This window comes from Rhinolophus sinicus, linkage group LG02, assembly GCF_036562045.2.
Source record: "Rhinolophus sinicus isolate RSC01 linkage group LG02, ASM3656204v1, whole genome shotgun sequence".
NCBI lineage: Eukaryota > Metazoa > Chordata > Mammalia > Chiroptera > Rhinolophidae > Rhinolophus > Rhinolophus sinicus.
In genome coordinates, this window is record NC_133752.1 from 162,841,605 (window position 1) to 162,856,804 (window position 15,200).

Here is a 15,200-nt window from a genome sequence, read left to right on the forward strand (position 1 = left end):
GTAATTATTTGAATATATTTAGTACATCATTTGACAACTTTCACATGCTTGATATTTTAGAGAACGATAAGCTTTAAACTAAGCATCCTTTCATCTTTTGCCTTAAACCCAACGTACAGTTGGACGTCTGTAGGTCTACTCTTCACTTTTAGGAGGAAGGAGATTCTTTCGAATCAGCTCTATTCACATGTTGGCAGTAAGCCATCTTCCTGAGTCTGCATTTTATAGCCTATTAATATAAATATCCCCACTCCCATTATTGTTTTCCCTTTCTAGGAGAGACGTAGAATTTCGCTTTTGAGTGAGAATCTCCACTTGAAGTTGGAAATTGACATTATTATGTATGAGGCCATGTTATTCATTCAGCCAGTCACTTGTTATGTTTCAGGCATTGCTCTGAGAATGTTTAGATTTGGTCATGAACCGAAGAGACAAGACCTGTTCTCATGGACCTTACATTTTGGTGGGCAGGGAAGAAATTCAGTCAATAAAAAAAGAGTGAACAAGGTAATTTTAGGTATTGCTATGAAAATACATAACCCAGTAATGTGCTAGAGAGTGTCTGGGGGGCTACTGTAGATTTAGTGCCCAGGTTAGTCTCTCTGAGCGGGGGCCTATAAAGGTAAGCCACTCTTTTCCTGGTCTGACAAGGAGGGATTGAGAAAACAAGAAGAACATCCCTACGTAATATTTGCTTAAAAGGTCTTCTTCGGTGGCAGTAGCTCTGGGAAATAATCTTAGAGAGCTTCTTTTGATGTGAACTGATTTTTTTCCCCTCATTTCTTCTGGTTGGAGCCAGGAGAGGAGATGTCAGAGCCCTGGATTTCAGGAAGCAGGCAGCTGCCACAACAAATTATCACAAACTGGGATACTCTCTCACAGTTCTGGAGGCTAGAAGTCCACAGTGAAGGTGCTGGCAGGGCCATGGGCCCTCTGCTCTAGGGAAGGATCCTGCTTTGCCTCTTCATAGCTCCTGGTGGTTGCCAGCAGTCCTTGGTGTTCCTTCACTTGTGGAGCCTAATTTCAATCTGTGCCTCAGTCTGCACAAGGCCTGCTTCCCTGTATTTCTTCTGTTCTTCTGTGTCCAAATTTCCTTCTATTTATAAAGACACCCATCATTGGATTTAGGAACTACCCTAATCCAATATGACTTCATCTTAACTTGATTACATCTGCAAAAACTCTATTCCAAATAATGTCATATTCATAGGTTCTGGGTAGACATAAATTTTTTTGGGGGGACACAACAAATCTGTAAGACATTGATGTTCCTATGACTTCCCCAAAATAACTTTTTTTTTTAAGTTGGAAAACAAATTTTTATTGTTTAGAAATATATAAAAAATTCCCCACAAAAGATGCTATTCTCTCATTTCCCTGTTTTCTTCTTCTTGTTCAATGCCCCTGATATAAAGGACATTACTACACCTTATTAAAACTTCATCCAGATGTCCAGACAATGCTCCATCTATGTATTCTTCTGTGTTCGCAAGCTGCATGTTCATATGGCTATCTACAGATAGCAGGTAGCCTTTGTACTCCATTCCCCACTTAAGTTTCATCATTACTGGCTTTCCTGTTAATCCACTAAGGAAAGATTGAGGGGCAAACTCATCATGACTATGGGCAAATGCTGCAGGTTAAAAGCCTCCAACCCTGCTGTCATCTGTCCCTCGTGACTGGAGCAGCTAGAGCAGGGCCAGAATCGCTGTGCTCCAAGAGAAATGGCCACCAAAAAGCCCAAAATAACTTTTTTGATTGGTATGCTTCATTTGGAAATAACCCCATAATAGTATCATATATCAAACACTTGATAACTCAGCATAAAAACCCAAATCAATTACTCAATGTCCCTCTCCTTAACTTCTATTTAAATCTTATACCATGGCCCAAATACACACTGTCTGGGGCAAAGTAAACATTCATTCACTCACATTTACTGAGCAATTACTATGAACCAGGTACTGGGTTAGGCACTGGCTAAATGTCAGTTTCCTTTTCTTTCCTAAATAAGTATTGCATATTTGCTTGCTAGTCATAGCAATGAATTTAGCATAAAAGAAATAAAATTCTGATGACTGATCTTATAATTTCACCAAAGAAAGAATCACTTTAGTTCAAAATTTCAGAAAAGTCACGCTACCTCAAGATCTTATAAGAACTCACCTCCAACTCTTCTTTAATTTTGAGTTTCCCTTCAGGCATAATTCCTATTGTATAATGTTCTTGTCTTCTTTCCTTCCTCACCTTTTCCTCTAATCTCTCATCAAAGAGAGTCACTTACTATTAAGTTTGGTCAACCACACATCATTTGTTATGTTTACCAAATAAAAGTCAGATGAGTAATTTACATCTATCTTATAAGAGCTTTTGGAATGAATGTTTAGGCCATCGCTTGTGAACATACCTGATATAACTTGACTCACTTTTCTTTTGCAATTATGGACACCATAATATTTTGGAGAAGTGAGCAGAGTGTGGTAAAAGACTATGGGGTTTGGTATCAGGTTTGGCTTTGAGTCCCTACTCTTCCATTTGCTGCTTGAGTGAACGTAGGCAAGTTAATTTTTTTTTTTCAGCTGGAAACCATAGCTACGTTTTCAGACTATAGGGAGAACAGTCTTTGAACATTGGCAGACACTAGGAACTTAAATCATGGACGCTACTACTATTATTCTAGTCACGCCTAGTAATCCACATAATCTCTTGGACCTATTTATGGTCGCTTCTGACATTTCTACTTTTGCCTGTTTTATATCAGCTATGAATGTGCTTGTAAATATAAACCTAGTGTATTCCAAATGCAAATGGGGGAAAAACCCAATTAAGATTACATTGCATTAAAGTGAGTATGCTGGAATTCAAACTGTGAGATACTAAACAGATTAATTACCATGAACTGTTGGTGAGGTCATAAACCCAAAATAATTTGGCAGCGCTAAACCAGACTAGCACAGACAGACTTTTGAACTGGCATTATAGCACAAAAGGTAGTTCTCCTTATGCCCAAATATAGATGTTGACTCATGCAGTCTGGGTGAAACATCTGAGGAACAAAGTGATATCATCCAAGAAGGCAGGATGACATCATTCTGCAAATGTTTCTCGTCTGTCTGGCTTTTGGCATTAGACCTTTTCAGTTTCTATCAGTTGCTGTTAAATGCTACCCTTCTTGAGTGAGATAACATCAGCTCCTGCCTATCTTTAAATTTCCTGTACATTATAAATATTTTTCCATGTCTGACACAGTATCTGGCTTTCACTCTGCTCATTTTGTTGAAACTGGTCTCAAAATAGTCCAGCTGCCCAATCCAATAGATTCTTTTTAGCTTCTTTCCCACTAGAACTATGTATAGTGGTTGTCACTGCTGATCAACTCCTCTTCCTTGCCCCACTCTTTCTTTGCTTCCTTATACTTGTCTCTTGATACTCTTAATTCTGAAGATCACTTCTTACCAGGCTCCTTCACTTGTTTCTCTTCCACAGCTCACCCTTAGACATTCTCCAGAGCTATTTCTCTGACCACAAGCACCCTTGGCAAGCTTATCTCCTAGCTTCCTCACTTTCAATCACTGCTTCTGCAATGACCTTCTCAAAACCAAACCTGTTTAGGTCACTTTGCAACTGAGAACCTTCCATTTTCACTGTCGCTTCCAGGATAAAGCCCACACCCTTCACAACCAGGTCTTAGCAAATCTTTTGTGCTTCATCTCCTAACAATGAGCTTCTCTCCCTGTGCTCATGCTGTGTCTTTAATTCTCCACTCTCTGCCTCCAAAAATCCTGGAGATTCTCTGAGATCCTCTAAGATCCAACTCAAATGTCACTTCTGCAAAGTCTTCCTTAGCCTCTTCCTCCCCGCCACACTGATACAATTAGTCACTTCCTCAGAGTTTCTACAACATTTTTTGGCATACGTATAGTACTTACCACAATGTATTACAGTCTGCACTGCACTTATTTGTCTGTTCCCTGAGACAGTGACTTCCTGAGCACAATGACATTACCTGCTTTGTCTTATTAGTCACCACCCCCAGCACAGTGCCTTGAAGGGAATCACTTCTCAATAAATCGTTCTGCATTTGAACTGAGCCCATGTTTCACAGATCACTCTTATAATCAAGTTCAGTTGCTTTGCTACTTAAAATACGAGAGAGAGAGAATTTCTGAGGTGAATTCAATATATTTTAAGACTTATTAGGCTTTCGTAGCAAAACTCTTTTCCACTTTCTATACATAATTAAACTGTGGGCAAAAGAAAAGTGTTCCAAGTATTTGATGCACAGCCAGCTCCCAGGTCAGCTAGATTCCACTGCAGAAGCAGAAAGAACCAGAATGTTGATTCTACTCTATGCAAATAAAGAGCCTAATGAATTAAGTTGAATAAACTCTTCTAGGATACCAGGCTATCATTTAGTAAATTTCTCTCCTAGGAGATTAAATAGGGCCTGTATATATAACAGATGCACATGAGCTCTAATTTTGTTAAGCAAAATAAATGGTTACTTAAAACTAAGTGTGGATCAACTTGAATGTATCATGTCGCCATCCCAGACAGAAATAAAGCTCATTACAGCGGTTGTGAAGAGCACTGTTTTTCTCCTTTCACCTGCTCTATTCAGTCAAGATCTAGTTCACCATTGCTCTTTGAATAGGAATATCTAAAGGAGTTCTTTAGCTCAGGATTTCATAAAGGTAACAGAAACATCTACGGTGAATGTCTGAATTTCTAGTGCTTAATGCAGATGCATACAACTTACAATATATATTTCTGTAAAAAATAATGGACTACCCATCTTGAGTAACAGCATGTACATGTCCAGCACTGGCTCTGCACCTTATATGGACTGTCTGATTTCCTCACAATCACCCTATGAGATTGGAACTGTTATTATCTCCATTTTGTAGATGAGGAAACTGAAGGTCAAAAGGTCAAGTCACTTCCTAATGTCACAGGGCTACTGAGCAGTGAGCTAGGAGTCAAAGACTAAGTCTGACTCCTGTGAATTTAGAGCATAGAGGATATTTTTTTATGTCAGTTACCAGCACCTGTTTATGGAGGGCATGACAACAGCCCACAAGCAATGTAGATAAGGAAATGTGACCAGTTCGGTCTTAATCTTTATGCACTTTCTTCCAGCCCAGTCTTAAGGACTGAGGATCAGTGATGCGTACAAGAGACTTCATTTCTTTTTGAAGTGGAAAAGGTAGTGGGAAAGGGAGAGATGCCGAGGAAGTTAAATTATACGAATGCACAATTTGCTGATCCAACTCCAGCATATAACCGTGCGTGGACTAAGCGGAGGCTGTGCTCAAAATCCCTTAGGTCCTTCACAGTGGGTCTGAGTGCACTTAGCAGAAACAATTCTGCCTTCGCCTGGGTCTCTCCCCCACGGTCCCAGGGGAGCTCCATAGCACGGAGCCCAGGGAACTCTAGTACACAGCTGTCAAGCACGGCCATATAATCACTTCATTTATATGGACATATCTTTGTAAACTGACATCTCTCTTTCACTTTTTCCAGTGTCTACTGGAAAAATACTCCCATATTGCTTTTGAAGTGGAAGAGTCAAAATATTAATTACTCATCTACCCTACTCTACTCTCAGCGGAAATCTTGAAAACAGTGCTGTGCCCTTCTACTTCCAAGATAGGCTATCTGAGAATATTTTTTCTCAACAGCCAGTTCTTATGCTCCTGGTATGATCTGAGAAACGTGGCTTCCTACATTGTATGTCCAAGAATAAACGTAACTGTCTCTCAAAAAATCACTTAGAGGCTATCATTTAGAATAGAACCACAATTATTATTAAATGTAATAATACACTCTATTAGCTAAAATTGCTCTTGAAAAATCTTAGATGGATTATTAACAATCATTCACAATGATGGTATGGCAAAACACAAAGCATTTGATAACACTATATTGCTGAGGGTGTGAGAAAACAGACGTTCTCATGTATTGCTGGGAGGAGTATCAATTGAGGAAACTTTTCATGGGCAGCAATTTGGCAATATCTATTGAAATTACAAATACATTTACCGATGATTCATTTTAGCATTGTTTTGTAACAGCAAAAATTGAATCAATTAACAAGGTACATACTATGCAAACCAAAAAGAGGTTGAGAAAGCTCTATTGATGATATTGAATGACATCTAAACTCTGCGTGTGTGTGTGTGTGTGTGTGTGTGTGTGTGTGTACTGTGGTGGGCTGGTAAATATTCAACCATCAGCTCCTCAAGTGTAGTTCCATGAATGTTTGCTGACAAGTAAGATGAAAATGAAACACTGACGATGTATTCTGGAGCTTCACTGGTTCATTAATGATGTGCGCGACTTCTTTGCTGGGCTGGATAATAATTTCAAATACTGGAAGAGTATTTCCTCAATTTTTTGTTATATTCACAATAACAAACTTTTAGGTTTAATTTGTATTAGTAACATTTTTACCATTAGTTTAAGTCTAAATAATCAATGAAACAAAAAACTAAGTCCTGATTGGTACCACTTGCTGGTTTCTGTGGTGGAAATACTCCCACAATGGCCAACTTCAAATTACCAATGTGATATCACTGAATACAGAGCTGGCAAGAGAGGCACAAACCTATATGCACATTGATATGTAGTGTTTCCACCATACAGATCAGTAGATGCAAATGATCTCAAGACACACAGATAATAGTCAAATTTTGTGAAATAATTATGAAGGGATACATTTTTAGTATTTATTACCTTTTTATAATTTAGTTGTAAGTTTATTGAAGTTACTTTTTAATTGTGGCTGTGTTTAATAACCAACTCAGAAAGTTCTTGAAAATTTAACAATTGGCGCTCATGAGTCTGTATGAGCTGGTAACTGTGTCCCACCAGGAAACACAAAACACACTGAGATGAAAATCTGAAGAAAATTCAATGAAGTGACTATTTACAAAGGTCTGAGCAAGGTGTGGAAATCTGTGAATATACTAAATACTGACAAATCTGTGAATATACTTAAAATTGTTGAATTGTACACTTTAAGCGGGTGAATTGTCGGTTATGTGAATTATATCTCACATTTTATTTTTTCAGAGGAGTCACTGACTCTCCCAGGGACTAGTGGTGGCAGGAGGCCATTACCATCCCTATACCTTATGGGCCAATAGGAGGAACAGTGTTAGCAGAGCCCTGTGAGAAATAAAGCCCCAGAGGAGCAGATCCCACAAGAGCTGTAGCTATAGAGGGACCCAGTCAATCCCCTAATTGTAGCTCTAACACAGAGGTAATGGAAGATGGGGAGGAAATAGCCCAGCCTTTCTCCTTGCCTGCCCTTCAGTCGCCTATTGATGCCTCACATTGGACAAATTCAACTCTCCATCAGAAGGTAAGGGAACCTGGGTGGTGCTTGCATAGGAGCCAACTCCCTAGGGCACAGAGCAGATCCTAAGGGGCAGATGATGGATCTGAGGGTAGAGAATGGCCAGTACTCACATGTGCAGTCACTTAAAAAAAAAAAATCACAGAGGCACATGAAAAGATGTTTGCAATATATAAAATGAGAATAAGTAAGTTAAAAAAGAAAGTCTTGTCCCATTTCTTAAAATGTATATGCATAGGTGGACGGGTGGCTCAGTTGGTTGGAGCGCGAGCTCTGGGCAACAGGGCTGCCGGTTCGATTCCCACATGGGCCAGTGAGATGCGCCCTCCACAACTAGACTGAAGTCAATCAGCAGCTGCTGAGCTCCCAGGTGGGCAGATGGCTCAGTTGGTTGGGGCGCAGGCTCTCAAACACAAGGTTGCTGGGTTCAACTCCAGCAAGGGGTGGTGGGCTGTACTCCCTGCAACTAAGATTGAACGCAGCACCTTGAGCTGAGCTGCCGCTGAGCCCCTGGATGGCTCAGTTGGCGCCCCCTGCAACTAACAACAGAGACTGGACCTGGAGCTGAGTTGCACCCTCCACAACTAAGATTGAAAGGACAACAACTTGACTTGGATGGAGCTGATGAGTCCTGGGAAAAACAAACTACTGTTCCCAATTAAAAAAAAAAGTCCTGGAAATACACACTGTTCCCCAATAAAGTCCTGTTCTCCTTCCCCAATAAAATCTTTAAAAAAAAAGTATATGCATAGACAACAGTCTGAACAGCTTATGTCTTGCACAAGTTTTCTTCTAAGAGCCTACGTGTATTTTCTGATTTTCTATAACAAGATGTATAAATTTGATATTTAATAGTGCCACACCAAGCTCACGTAGTAGATCCTGAAACAAGAGCTTGCGTGCAGTTACTTGATTTTCGTAAGCAATCCCAGGGAATAGGAGTGGGAATGTGGAACAGCGAAACTGGGATGGAATGAAAACCAAATCAACGGAGTGGGTGTGCTATACAGCTGATCGTCACTGTGGGAAACTCAGGTGTTCTCTCTAGAAATCTCTCTAAAGAGCCTGGTAGAATGAACTTAACAACTAACTGTCTGTCTGAGGAACCGAAGACAGTAGGATCTATCACGGCTCCCTTCCATATTGGTCCAGGTTGTTAAGTTCCTCCTGTTTCCAGGTTTGCACTTTTGTCAGAAGAGCTAAGAAGGTTGCTGCAGGCATCCCACTGGCTACAATAGAGAAGCCTGGGGGCAGAAAGCCAGAGCTATGCAGAGCAGCTGAAGTGAAATGCTGGAATGTAACTGAAGAAACAAAAGGCCAATTCAGAGGATGAGCATTGGGACACCAGAGCTGTACCTTATATAGCTTTGTATAAAGTTTAGAGATTGAAATACCTTGTTCTTCAAGTCGTGACTTTCTTGTTAGTAATAATTAGAACATGGTGAGACCCAAGCATTTCTTTCTTTTTCTTTTAGAGTAAGAGCTGTTGTAATAGAAAAAGTCAAATGGAAGCCCCTGAAACTACCCACCACCACATCCAGCCAAGATAGTAAATGAAAAACCACATCACACCTCATAGGGGCATGACAGAGAACAGAGCCACCCTCAAAGATTTAAAGGGTGCAGGGGTGGTGGTTCCCATTTAATTTTCATTCTGGCGTCTACAAAGACCAGAATGTGAATGTCTGTGTACTTCCTATTTGAATTTAACAAGGGAGTAGCTGCTGGGCTGGATGTGATAGCTTTACTAGAGCAGATTAACACAGCCTCGAGTATGTATGTGGCTATGTTTGTTTCCGTTATCAATCAAAAGGAAAAATCAAAAGCAGTTTTCATTCACATGGAATGACAACAGTATATATTCACAGGATTGCCTCAGGACTATGTTAATTCTCCCATTTTCTGTCATAGGGAACTGTTCTATCTGGACATTTCACCAAAACTATATTGGCCCACTATTTTGTAGATACGTGTTAATGAGCAAGACGTGTCATGTACTCTAGATGCCTTGATAAAACACATATAATGCAGACGGTGAGAATTACCTTTATGAAGACCCAGAGGCCTGCCAGATTAGTGCAGGATGTGCAGGCATATCGCCTCCAGAGGAAAGTGCAGGTTACTGCACCTTTCACTTCCTACCTGTAAGCAAGAAGCACACCACTTGCTAGGCCTCTCTATTTTGCTTGCAGAATATTCCACACTGAGGCACGTTGCTTCAGTCCATTTATAAGGTGATTTAGAAGGTTGCTGGCTTTGGAGTGGAGCCCAGAGCAAGAGAGGGCTCTGCAGCAGGTCCGGTTTTCAGTAAAAGCAGCCTTGCTGCTTAGTTCATACAACCCAGTAGATCCCATGGTAGCGGGGTACCTGTGCAAGAAAAGATGCCATGTGAGTTCTCCAGCAAGTTCCAATGGGAACATTGCAATGCCGACCTCTGAATTTCTCAAAGCAAGGCTGTGCCATCTGCTGCAGAGAACTGCAATTTGTTGAAAATGCAGCTCCTGGCAGACCCTGATAGAGTCTGAGTACCTCCCCATGGGACTTCAAGTGACCCTGTGGCCAGGACTGCTCATCATGAGCTAGATGCTCTCAAATCCCCAAGTTATAAAGTTAGGTGGGCCTAGCAGAAAACTGAGTTTTCTGTCAGTTTTGAGGCCATTTACAGAATAAATATAGGTCAATGCTCAGAATATGTTACTTCAACAATTTTAAATTTAGAGAGAGACTCCTCAGATAGTGAAACCAAGCAATGGTACCCCCAGAGGTTCTCCAAGCTCATCTTTGTCATGTTTACCATGTAATCAAACTGTCTTTTGGCCCAGCGGAAGTGAAACTAAGCCACCCATTTGTTTCCTTGATCAGGCTTAAGTTTGACTATTTAGAGGTTTTCAATTGACTCTTGTCCTTTTACTTTCTTTTAGACTATACAGAATGAGTCTGGCTCTTTTCATTAAGTTTGCTGAACTGTATGGTTTGTGAGGGCAGCTACTAGAACAGAGAGAAATTGCCTGCAGAGATAAATTTCTGTGATATAGAAGAACACTTTCCTGATCCTACCAGACTTCTCCCCGTTCTCCACAGAGCAGTGGAGAATCACATCTCACTGTGACACTAGTAGCAGCAAAGTGAAGTCCCAGAACAGTCCTTTTGAGTGACAAAAGGGGAATGCGATGAGGTGTTATGGAGACCAAGTCTTCCTTGAAACAAAACTTTCAATGAAATCTAACAAAATAATGTTTTCAGTTTGGCAAATTTAATTGTTCTGTAGTTGCGTTTGACTTAATATAAGTGGTCTGAACTAACGCTAAAATGTATGATGTGATAAAATACAATATGCCTTACTCCTGGTGGTCACTTATTCTGCTTGTGCTCCTTGCCCTGTTCCAAGTCCTGGTTAAATTCCTCTCTTCCTCCTAGTTCACCTCGAACTGGCCTTATTAACTTGTCATAATTAAGTTTTATGCGTTGTGCTGATGGTTTTAAACAGAATTGAGAACTCCAGGCCCTATAATGGTAATAGCAAAAACAAAAACAAACAAACAAAAAACTTCCCCCTAGGAGGGCAGCCTCAGTGAGGATTAGAATGAGCCTTTGTTCTTCTTCAGAATAACTAATCTCTGTTGCTAATTTTGCCATCCGTGCAATCCCAGAGACTTCTAAAGAGTTCTGTTCTTGGAGCCTTTTTTCAGTTGCTTTTAATATCATTGTCACAGGCAGCCAGGCCTTTTGCTGGTTTGTTTTGACAGGTTGCTTTTAGGATAGTCTGATTTTAAATTAATCTTTATATTCACTAACTTTGATGGAAAACAAACAGTACTATGTTGTCATTTCTCTATGAGAACAGGATTTTCTTAGAATTAGTTATGTTAAAATCCAGATAGCAAACTTTTTGGGCATTTAAGAGAGTACATCTCTGTAAATGTTATTTAAAAAAATCTTTCTCATGAAGCAAATTATATTAACCGGATTTCCTTCATAGCAAACTGGTGAAAGGAAGGAGAAAAAAATTACATTGTGCATAATAGCTATGTTTTGGAAAGCTGCATTATAAAGTCACAAAAGATTTAAAGCGATGGTAATTTCTTCAGGTAAGGTTTTCCATCTTGGTTCCTAACAAAATAACTGATGCCTGACATTCTGTTCCTGATCTAAGAACTTCTAGGTTCCTTTCATTTCAAAAAGATTGAGTAAGACTCACCCCATTTCCAGATCCTTCCCCATACCCACCAAATCCTCTTTCTGGGATACCCCCATGCTGCCCAATTAACACTTCAAATCATATTTCTCAGATGAGCCAGAAAACAGTAAGAGAGAGAGGCCTTGTAAGGGAATGGTCAAGAGCATGGACACTGAGGCCAGACTAGCTCTACCACTTACTACCTGTGCGACATTCAGCAAGTTGCTTAACCTCTCTGTGCTTCACTTTCCCATGTGTAAAATGGGGATAGTAATAGTAGGTACCTCATAGATTTATGAGGAGTAAACGAGTTCATCTTTAGAAAGTGCTTAGAAGAGTGGTAGATAGTAAGTACTATATGAGTGTTGTCAAATACAATTTTATCTAAAAAGTCTAATCCTGACTTTCTCTCCAAATCAGAAGTATTTTTATCCCATAAATCCAGTAGAAGTTGTTAGTAATTTTTAACACCTTTTATATAGGCAACATATCTAATAATTATCTTCATCACAGCTTATAAACAAACTAGATGTCCGACAATAAAAAGTTGCTAAAATATCAAGATATTTAAATTATAAATAAAATGTAAATTTATTTTTAATATGTGTTTAAGTAAAACAAAAGCAGGTTACATAAAAATAATGTGTTTTATTGTTCCATTTTCTATCGAAACAGTATGTATTATATAATAAGGCAAAAAAAAAAAAAAGTAAACAGATAGATACCAGAATGTTCATAGTGGTTATTTTGGGTGATGAAATCATGGATGATTTTTATTTTCTTCTTTTTCAAAATCTGGATCTTCTAAATTATATCCAAAAATATTCATTACTTATAATTAAAGGGGAACTAAAAAAGAAAAGTTTAGAATACCATCTTACCATTTACTATCATTAGGAAGATTTTACTACGTCATTTTTGATTTTTGCCTTCTTTCAAGTGTGACTTTATTTCTCCTCAAGCTCAGTTGCCTTTTCCCCAAACTCATCTGTAAGTCTTGTGGTTCTTCCTTCCATCTTTTTTTAAAGTGTTCAACAGATTCTTAAGTAAAAATCCTTGTGAAAATGCAAAAGACTACTGTTTTCCTCCTTTTTCAAAATCAAGACAGGGATTATCTTTCTATCTCATACTAAGAACTATAAACCTAAAAGCCACAATGAATCAGTACATGGGGGAACTGATAAATCAATACGCTTCAATTTGAGGGAAGTCAGATTTAAGGGAAGTCAGTTAATTTTTGTTCTCCCACAAAACTGAGGAACCAATTTCTGTCTTTCATTGAATCAACTGCTAACACACTAATTCATACTTTTTTTAACCACTAAAAATATTTATTTCAACTTTGCTAACTGCAATCATTCTCTCTAGCTATCTTACTTCTTTTGTCCCTCAGAGGAATTCCCCACTGAATTGCTGAAAACTTTCCACCTTGTTTCCCTTGAATACATTATCTGATGTAGAGGGGGGAAAAAAGTTCTAAAGAAGATGACCTAGTTTTCCAATGTGAAAAATAAATTTTTTCTCCCACAATGGAAATATTACAATATTTTTTCCCAAAGCTATAAGATGGTAGGAAAAGAAGTGTTTTTTTCTCATTTAGAAGTATTAAATAAAAGGTATAAAGATGTCAAAATCTTCCTTAAAAAAAAATCTATCAACCAAGAATCAGTAAAGAAAGCCCAGAAAACTACAAGAAAGTTTTTTAAAAAATAATAAAGGCAAAGCCTCTTTTTCTTTTTTCTGTAATCTGATTTCTCTATTTACTGAAAGGTTCAATGAGGCTTTCTGTTCCAAATCTTACACTACAAAGACAGTTTATTAACCTGTGATACTAGGTTAGGAAAATATTTTACTCAAAAAAATAGATAGCCCTTTCCTGCCATATAAAAAGACAATTATATTTTAGAATAACACTTAAATAGAGCCCAGAAATAGAAAGTACTAACTTCTTTAATCTATACAAAGAATTTGTGAGATTTTTCTGGCAAGCTGAGGGTTTTTCATATTCTTTCTGATATGCTGTTTCCCTTAAATTTTTTAGCTTTTTATCTCCTGCTGCTAAATCTATAAGATTTTAAAGATATTCTCTTATAGTGCCTAAAAAAGTTTACTCCAAATTTTCTACTGCCTCTTCTTCTTCTCCACCACTTCCAAGAATCCATTCTAATTACTTGCATCTAAGATTTTTCATTCACCCATGTACACGTATTTATTTATTCAACAAGTACTATTGGGTACTTACTATGCTTCCTGCAGTGGGTTAGGCACTGGGGATACCACCGGGAGCAGACAGACACAGCCCCTGCTCTTATGGAGCTAACTGTCAAAGGAGTATTCAGATATTAACCAAATAATCACCCTAATAGAGGTATAATTATGAACTGAGGTTCAAGTTCTGATAAAAGCCCACTATCCTAGAGGGTATAAACAGGAACCTCACCTAGACCAGAGGAACAGGTAGAGCTTCTCTGAGGAAACAAACACACTAAGGATCAAAATTGGCTGGATCTATACCCAAGATTTAATCTCTTTTCATAATAACATTGTGGTAATCCAAATAAACAGCCTATTTACTAAATCCAAAGGTGAGCAGGACAAAATTCATCTTGACCCTTTTCCCACCAAAAGTGTTCTTTTTCATCTCATAGGCAATACTTATTATCGCTCATTTGAGAGGTGTGTTTTTCCCCTGGCTTTTCCATAAATTATCTAAGTGAGAAAAAAGAGTGAGAGAAAAAAAAAAATCCCAAAATGTTTTCACGATTTTGCTTCTCTGTCAGATGAATTACACTTTTGAAATATTTTCTATATATACAAAAGGTGTTTCATGGATTCTTATTTGCAAACCTATTTCATAAACATTGCTATTATACTTTCATAATTTATTCTTTTTGCCCCCTTTGGCAATCTGTGACTGTAGCTCAAATTACTCCTCACTTATGTTTCGTTGACAAAAATTATATAATTTTTGTTTCTATTTGTTGCTTTACTATTCATTTTGAATCATTAGAAAGAAATTTCTTATATCAAAATTTTCCTAAAACTCCAAATATACTTGGTCACTTTTCATTTGTTTTTATTTGTTGTTTTTATTTTTCAAGTTTATTTTTATTAAAAAGTACATACATGTATAATAGAGAAAATAAGATTTTCAGTAATAAAATAAAGTGAAAATTTATCATTCCTGAGCCAGAGATATTCACCATTAATATTTTGTTGTATACCTACATATATTTATATATAATTCATTATATGTCCTCAGAATTTTCATTCGGTGGTTGAGTAGGCCAATATGACAGCACTTTCCCCATCAACTATAATTAGTGATCCATTTCCATGATTTTTGTCAAATATTAAATTATGTAAACATTTATTGAGTCACTACTGTGTGCCTATTATAAAAATGGCATGATTTCTTTCTAAAACTGCCACATAAGTAATATTGCCACCAGATTTTTAAAAATAGAGGTTTGTCTTCATTTCAGTTATTTTACTCTATTTTTCTCTTATCCTACTTGAAAACCCACTTTAAATTTGACCAGGTTTTCCCTTTATCTCATAAATTACATCTTTTTGTTATTAACACAGCATTTTAGCCTATAGAAATCACTAGGAATGCAGATTTTATAATCTGTCGTTTTAGTTAACCTTATTTTTATGTCA

The 15,200-nt window shown here is 38.0% G+C and overlaps 1 protein-coding gene across 1 annotated transcript; it reads right to left on the reverse strand.

The window, feature by feature from the left end:
* Positions 1 to 1,361: 1,361 nt before the first annotated feature.
* Positions 1,362 to 3,639, reverse strand: LOC109449652 (small nuclear ribonucleoprotein F). Its single transcript, XM_019736102.2, has 2 exons — positions 3,564 to 3,639; positions 1,362 to 1,633 (listed from the first exon to the last, which is right to left on the reverse strand). The coding sequence occupies exons 1-2, from the start codon at positions 3,637 to 3,639 to the stop codon at positions 1,362 to 1,364; spliced, it is 348 nt and encodes a 115-aa protein (XP_019591661.2).
* Positions 3,640 to 15,200: the final 11,561 nt, after the last annotated feature.

Excerpts from the sequence above, each read along its gene's own strand:
- LOC109449652 (XM_019736102.2), bottom strand. The coding sequence starts at position 3,639 with ATGGAAGGTTCTCAGTTGCAAAGTGACCTAAACAGGTTTGGTTTTGAG. Across the intron at positions 1,634-3,563 it reads TGCAGAAGCAGTGATTGAAA|CATTTGCCCATAGTCATGAT; the intron begins GTGAGGAAGCTA and ends TTTAACCTGCAG.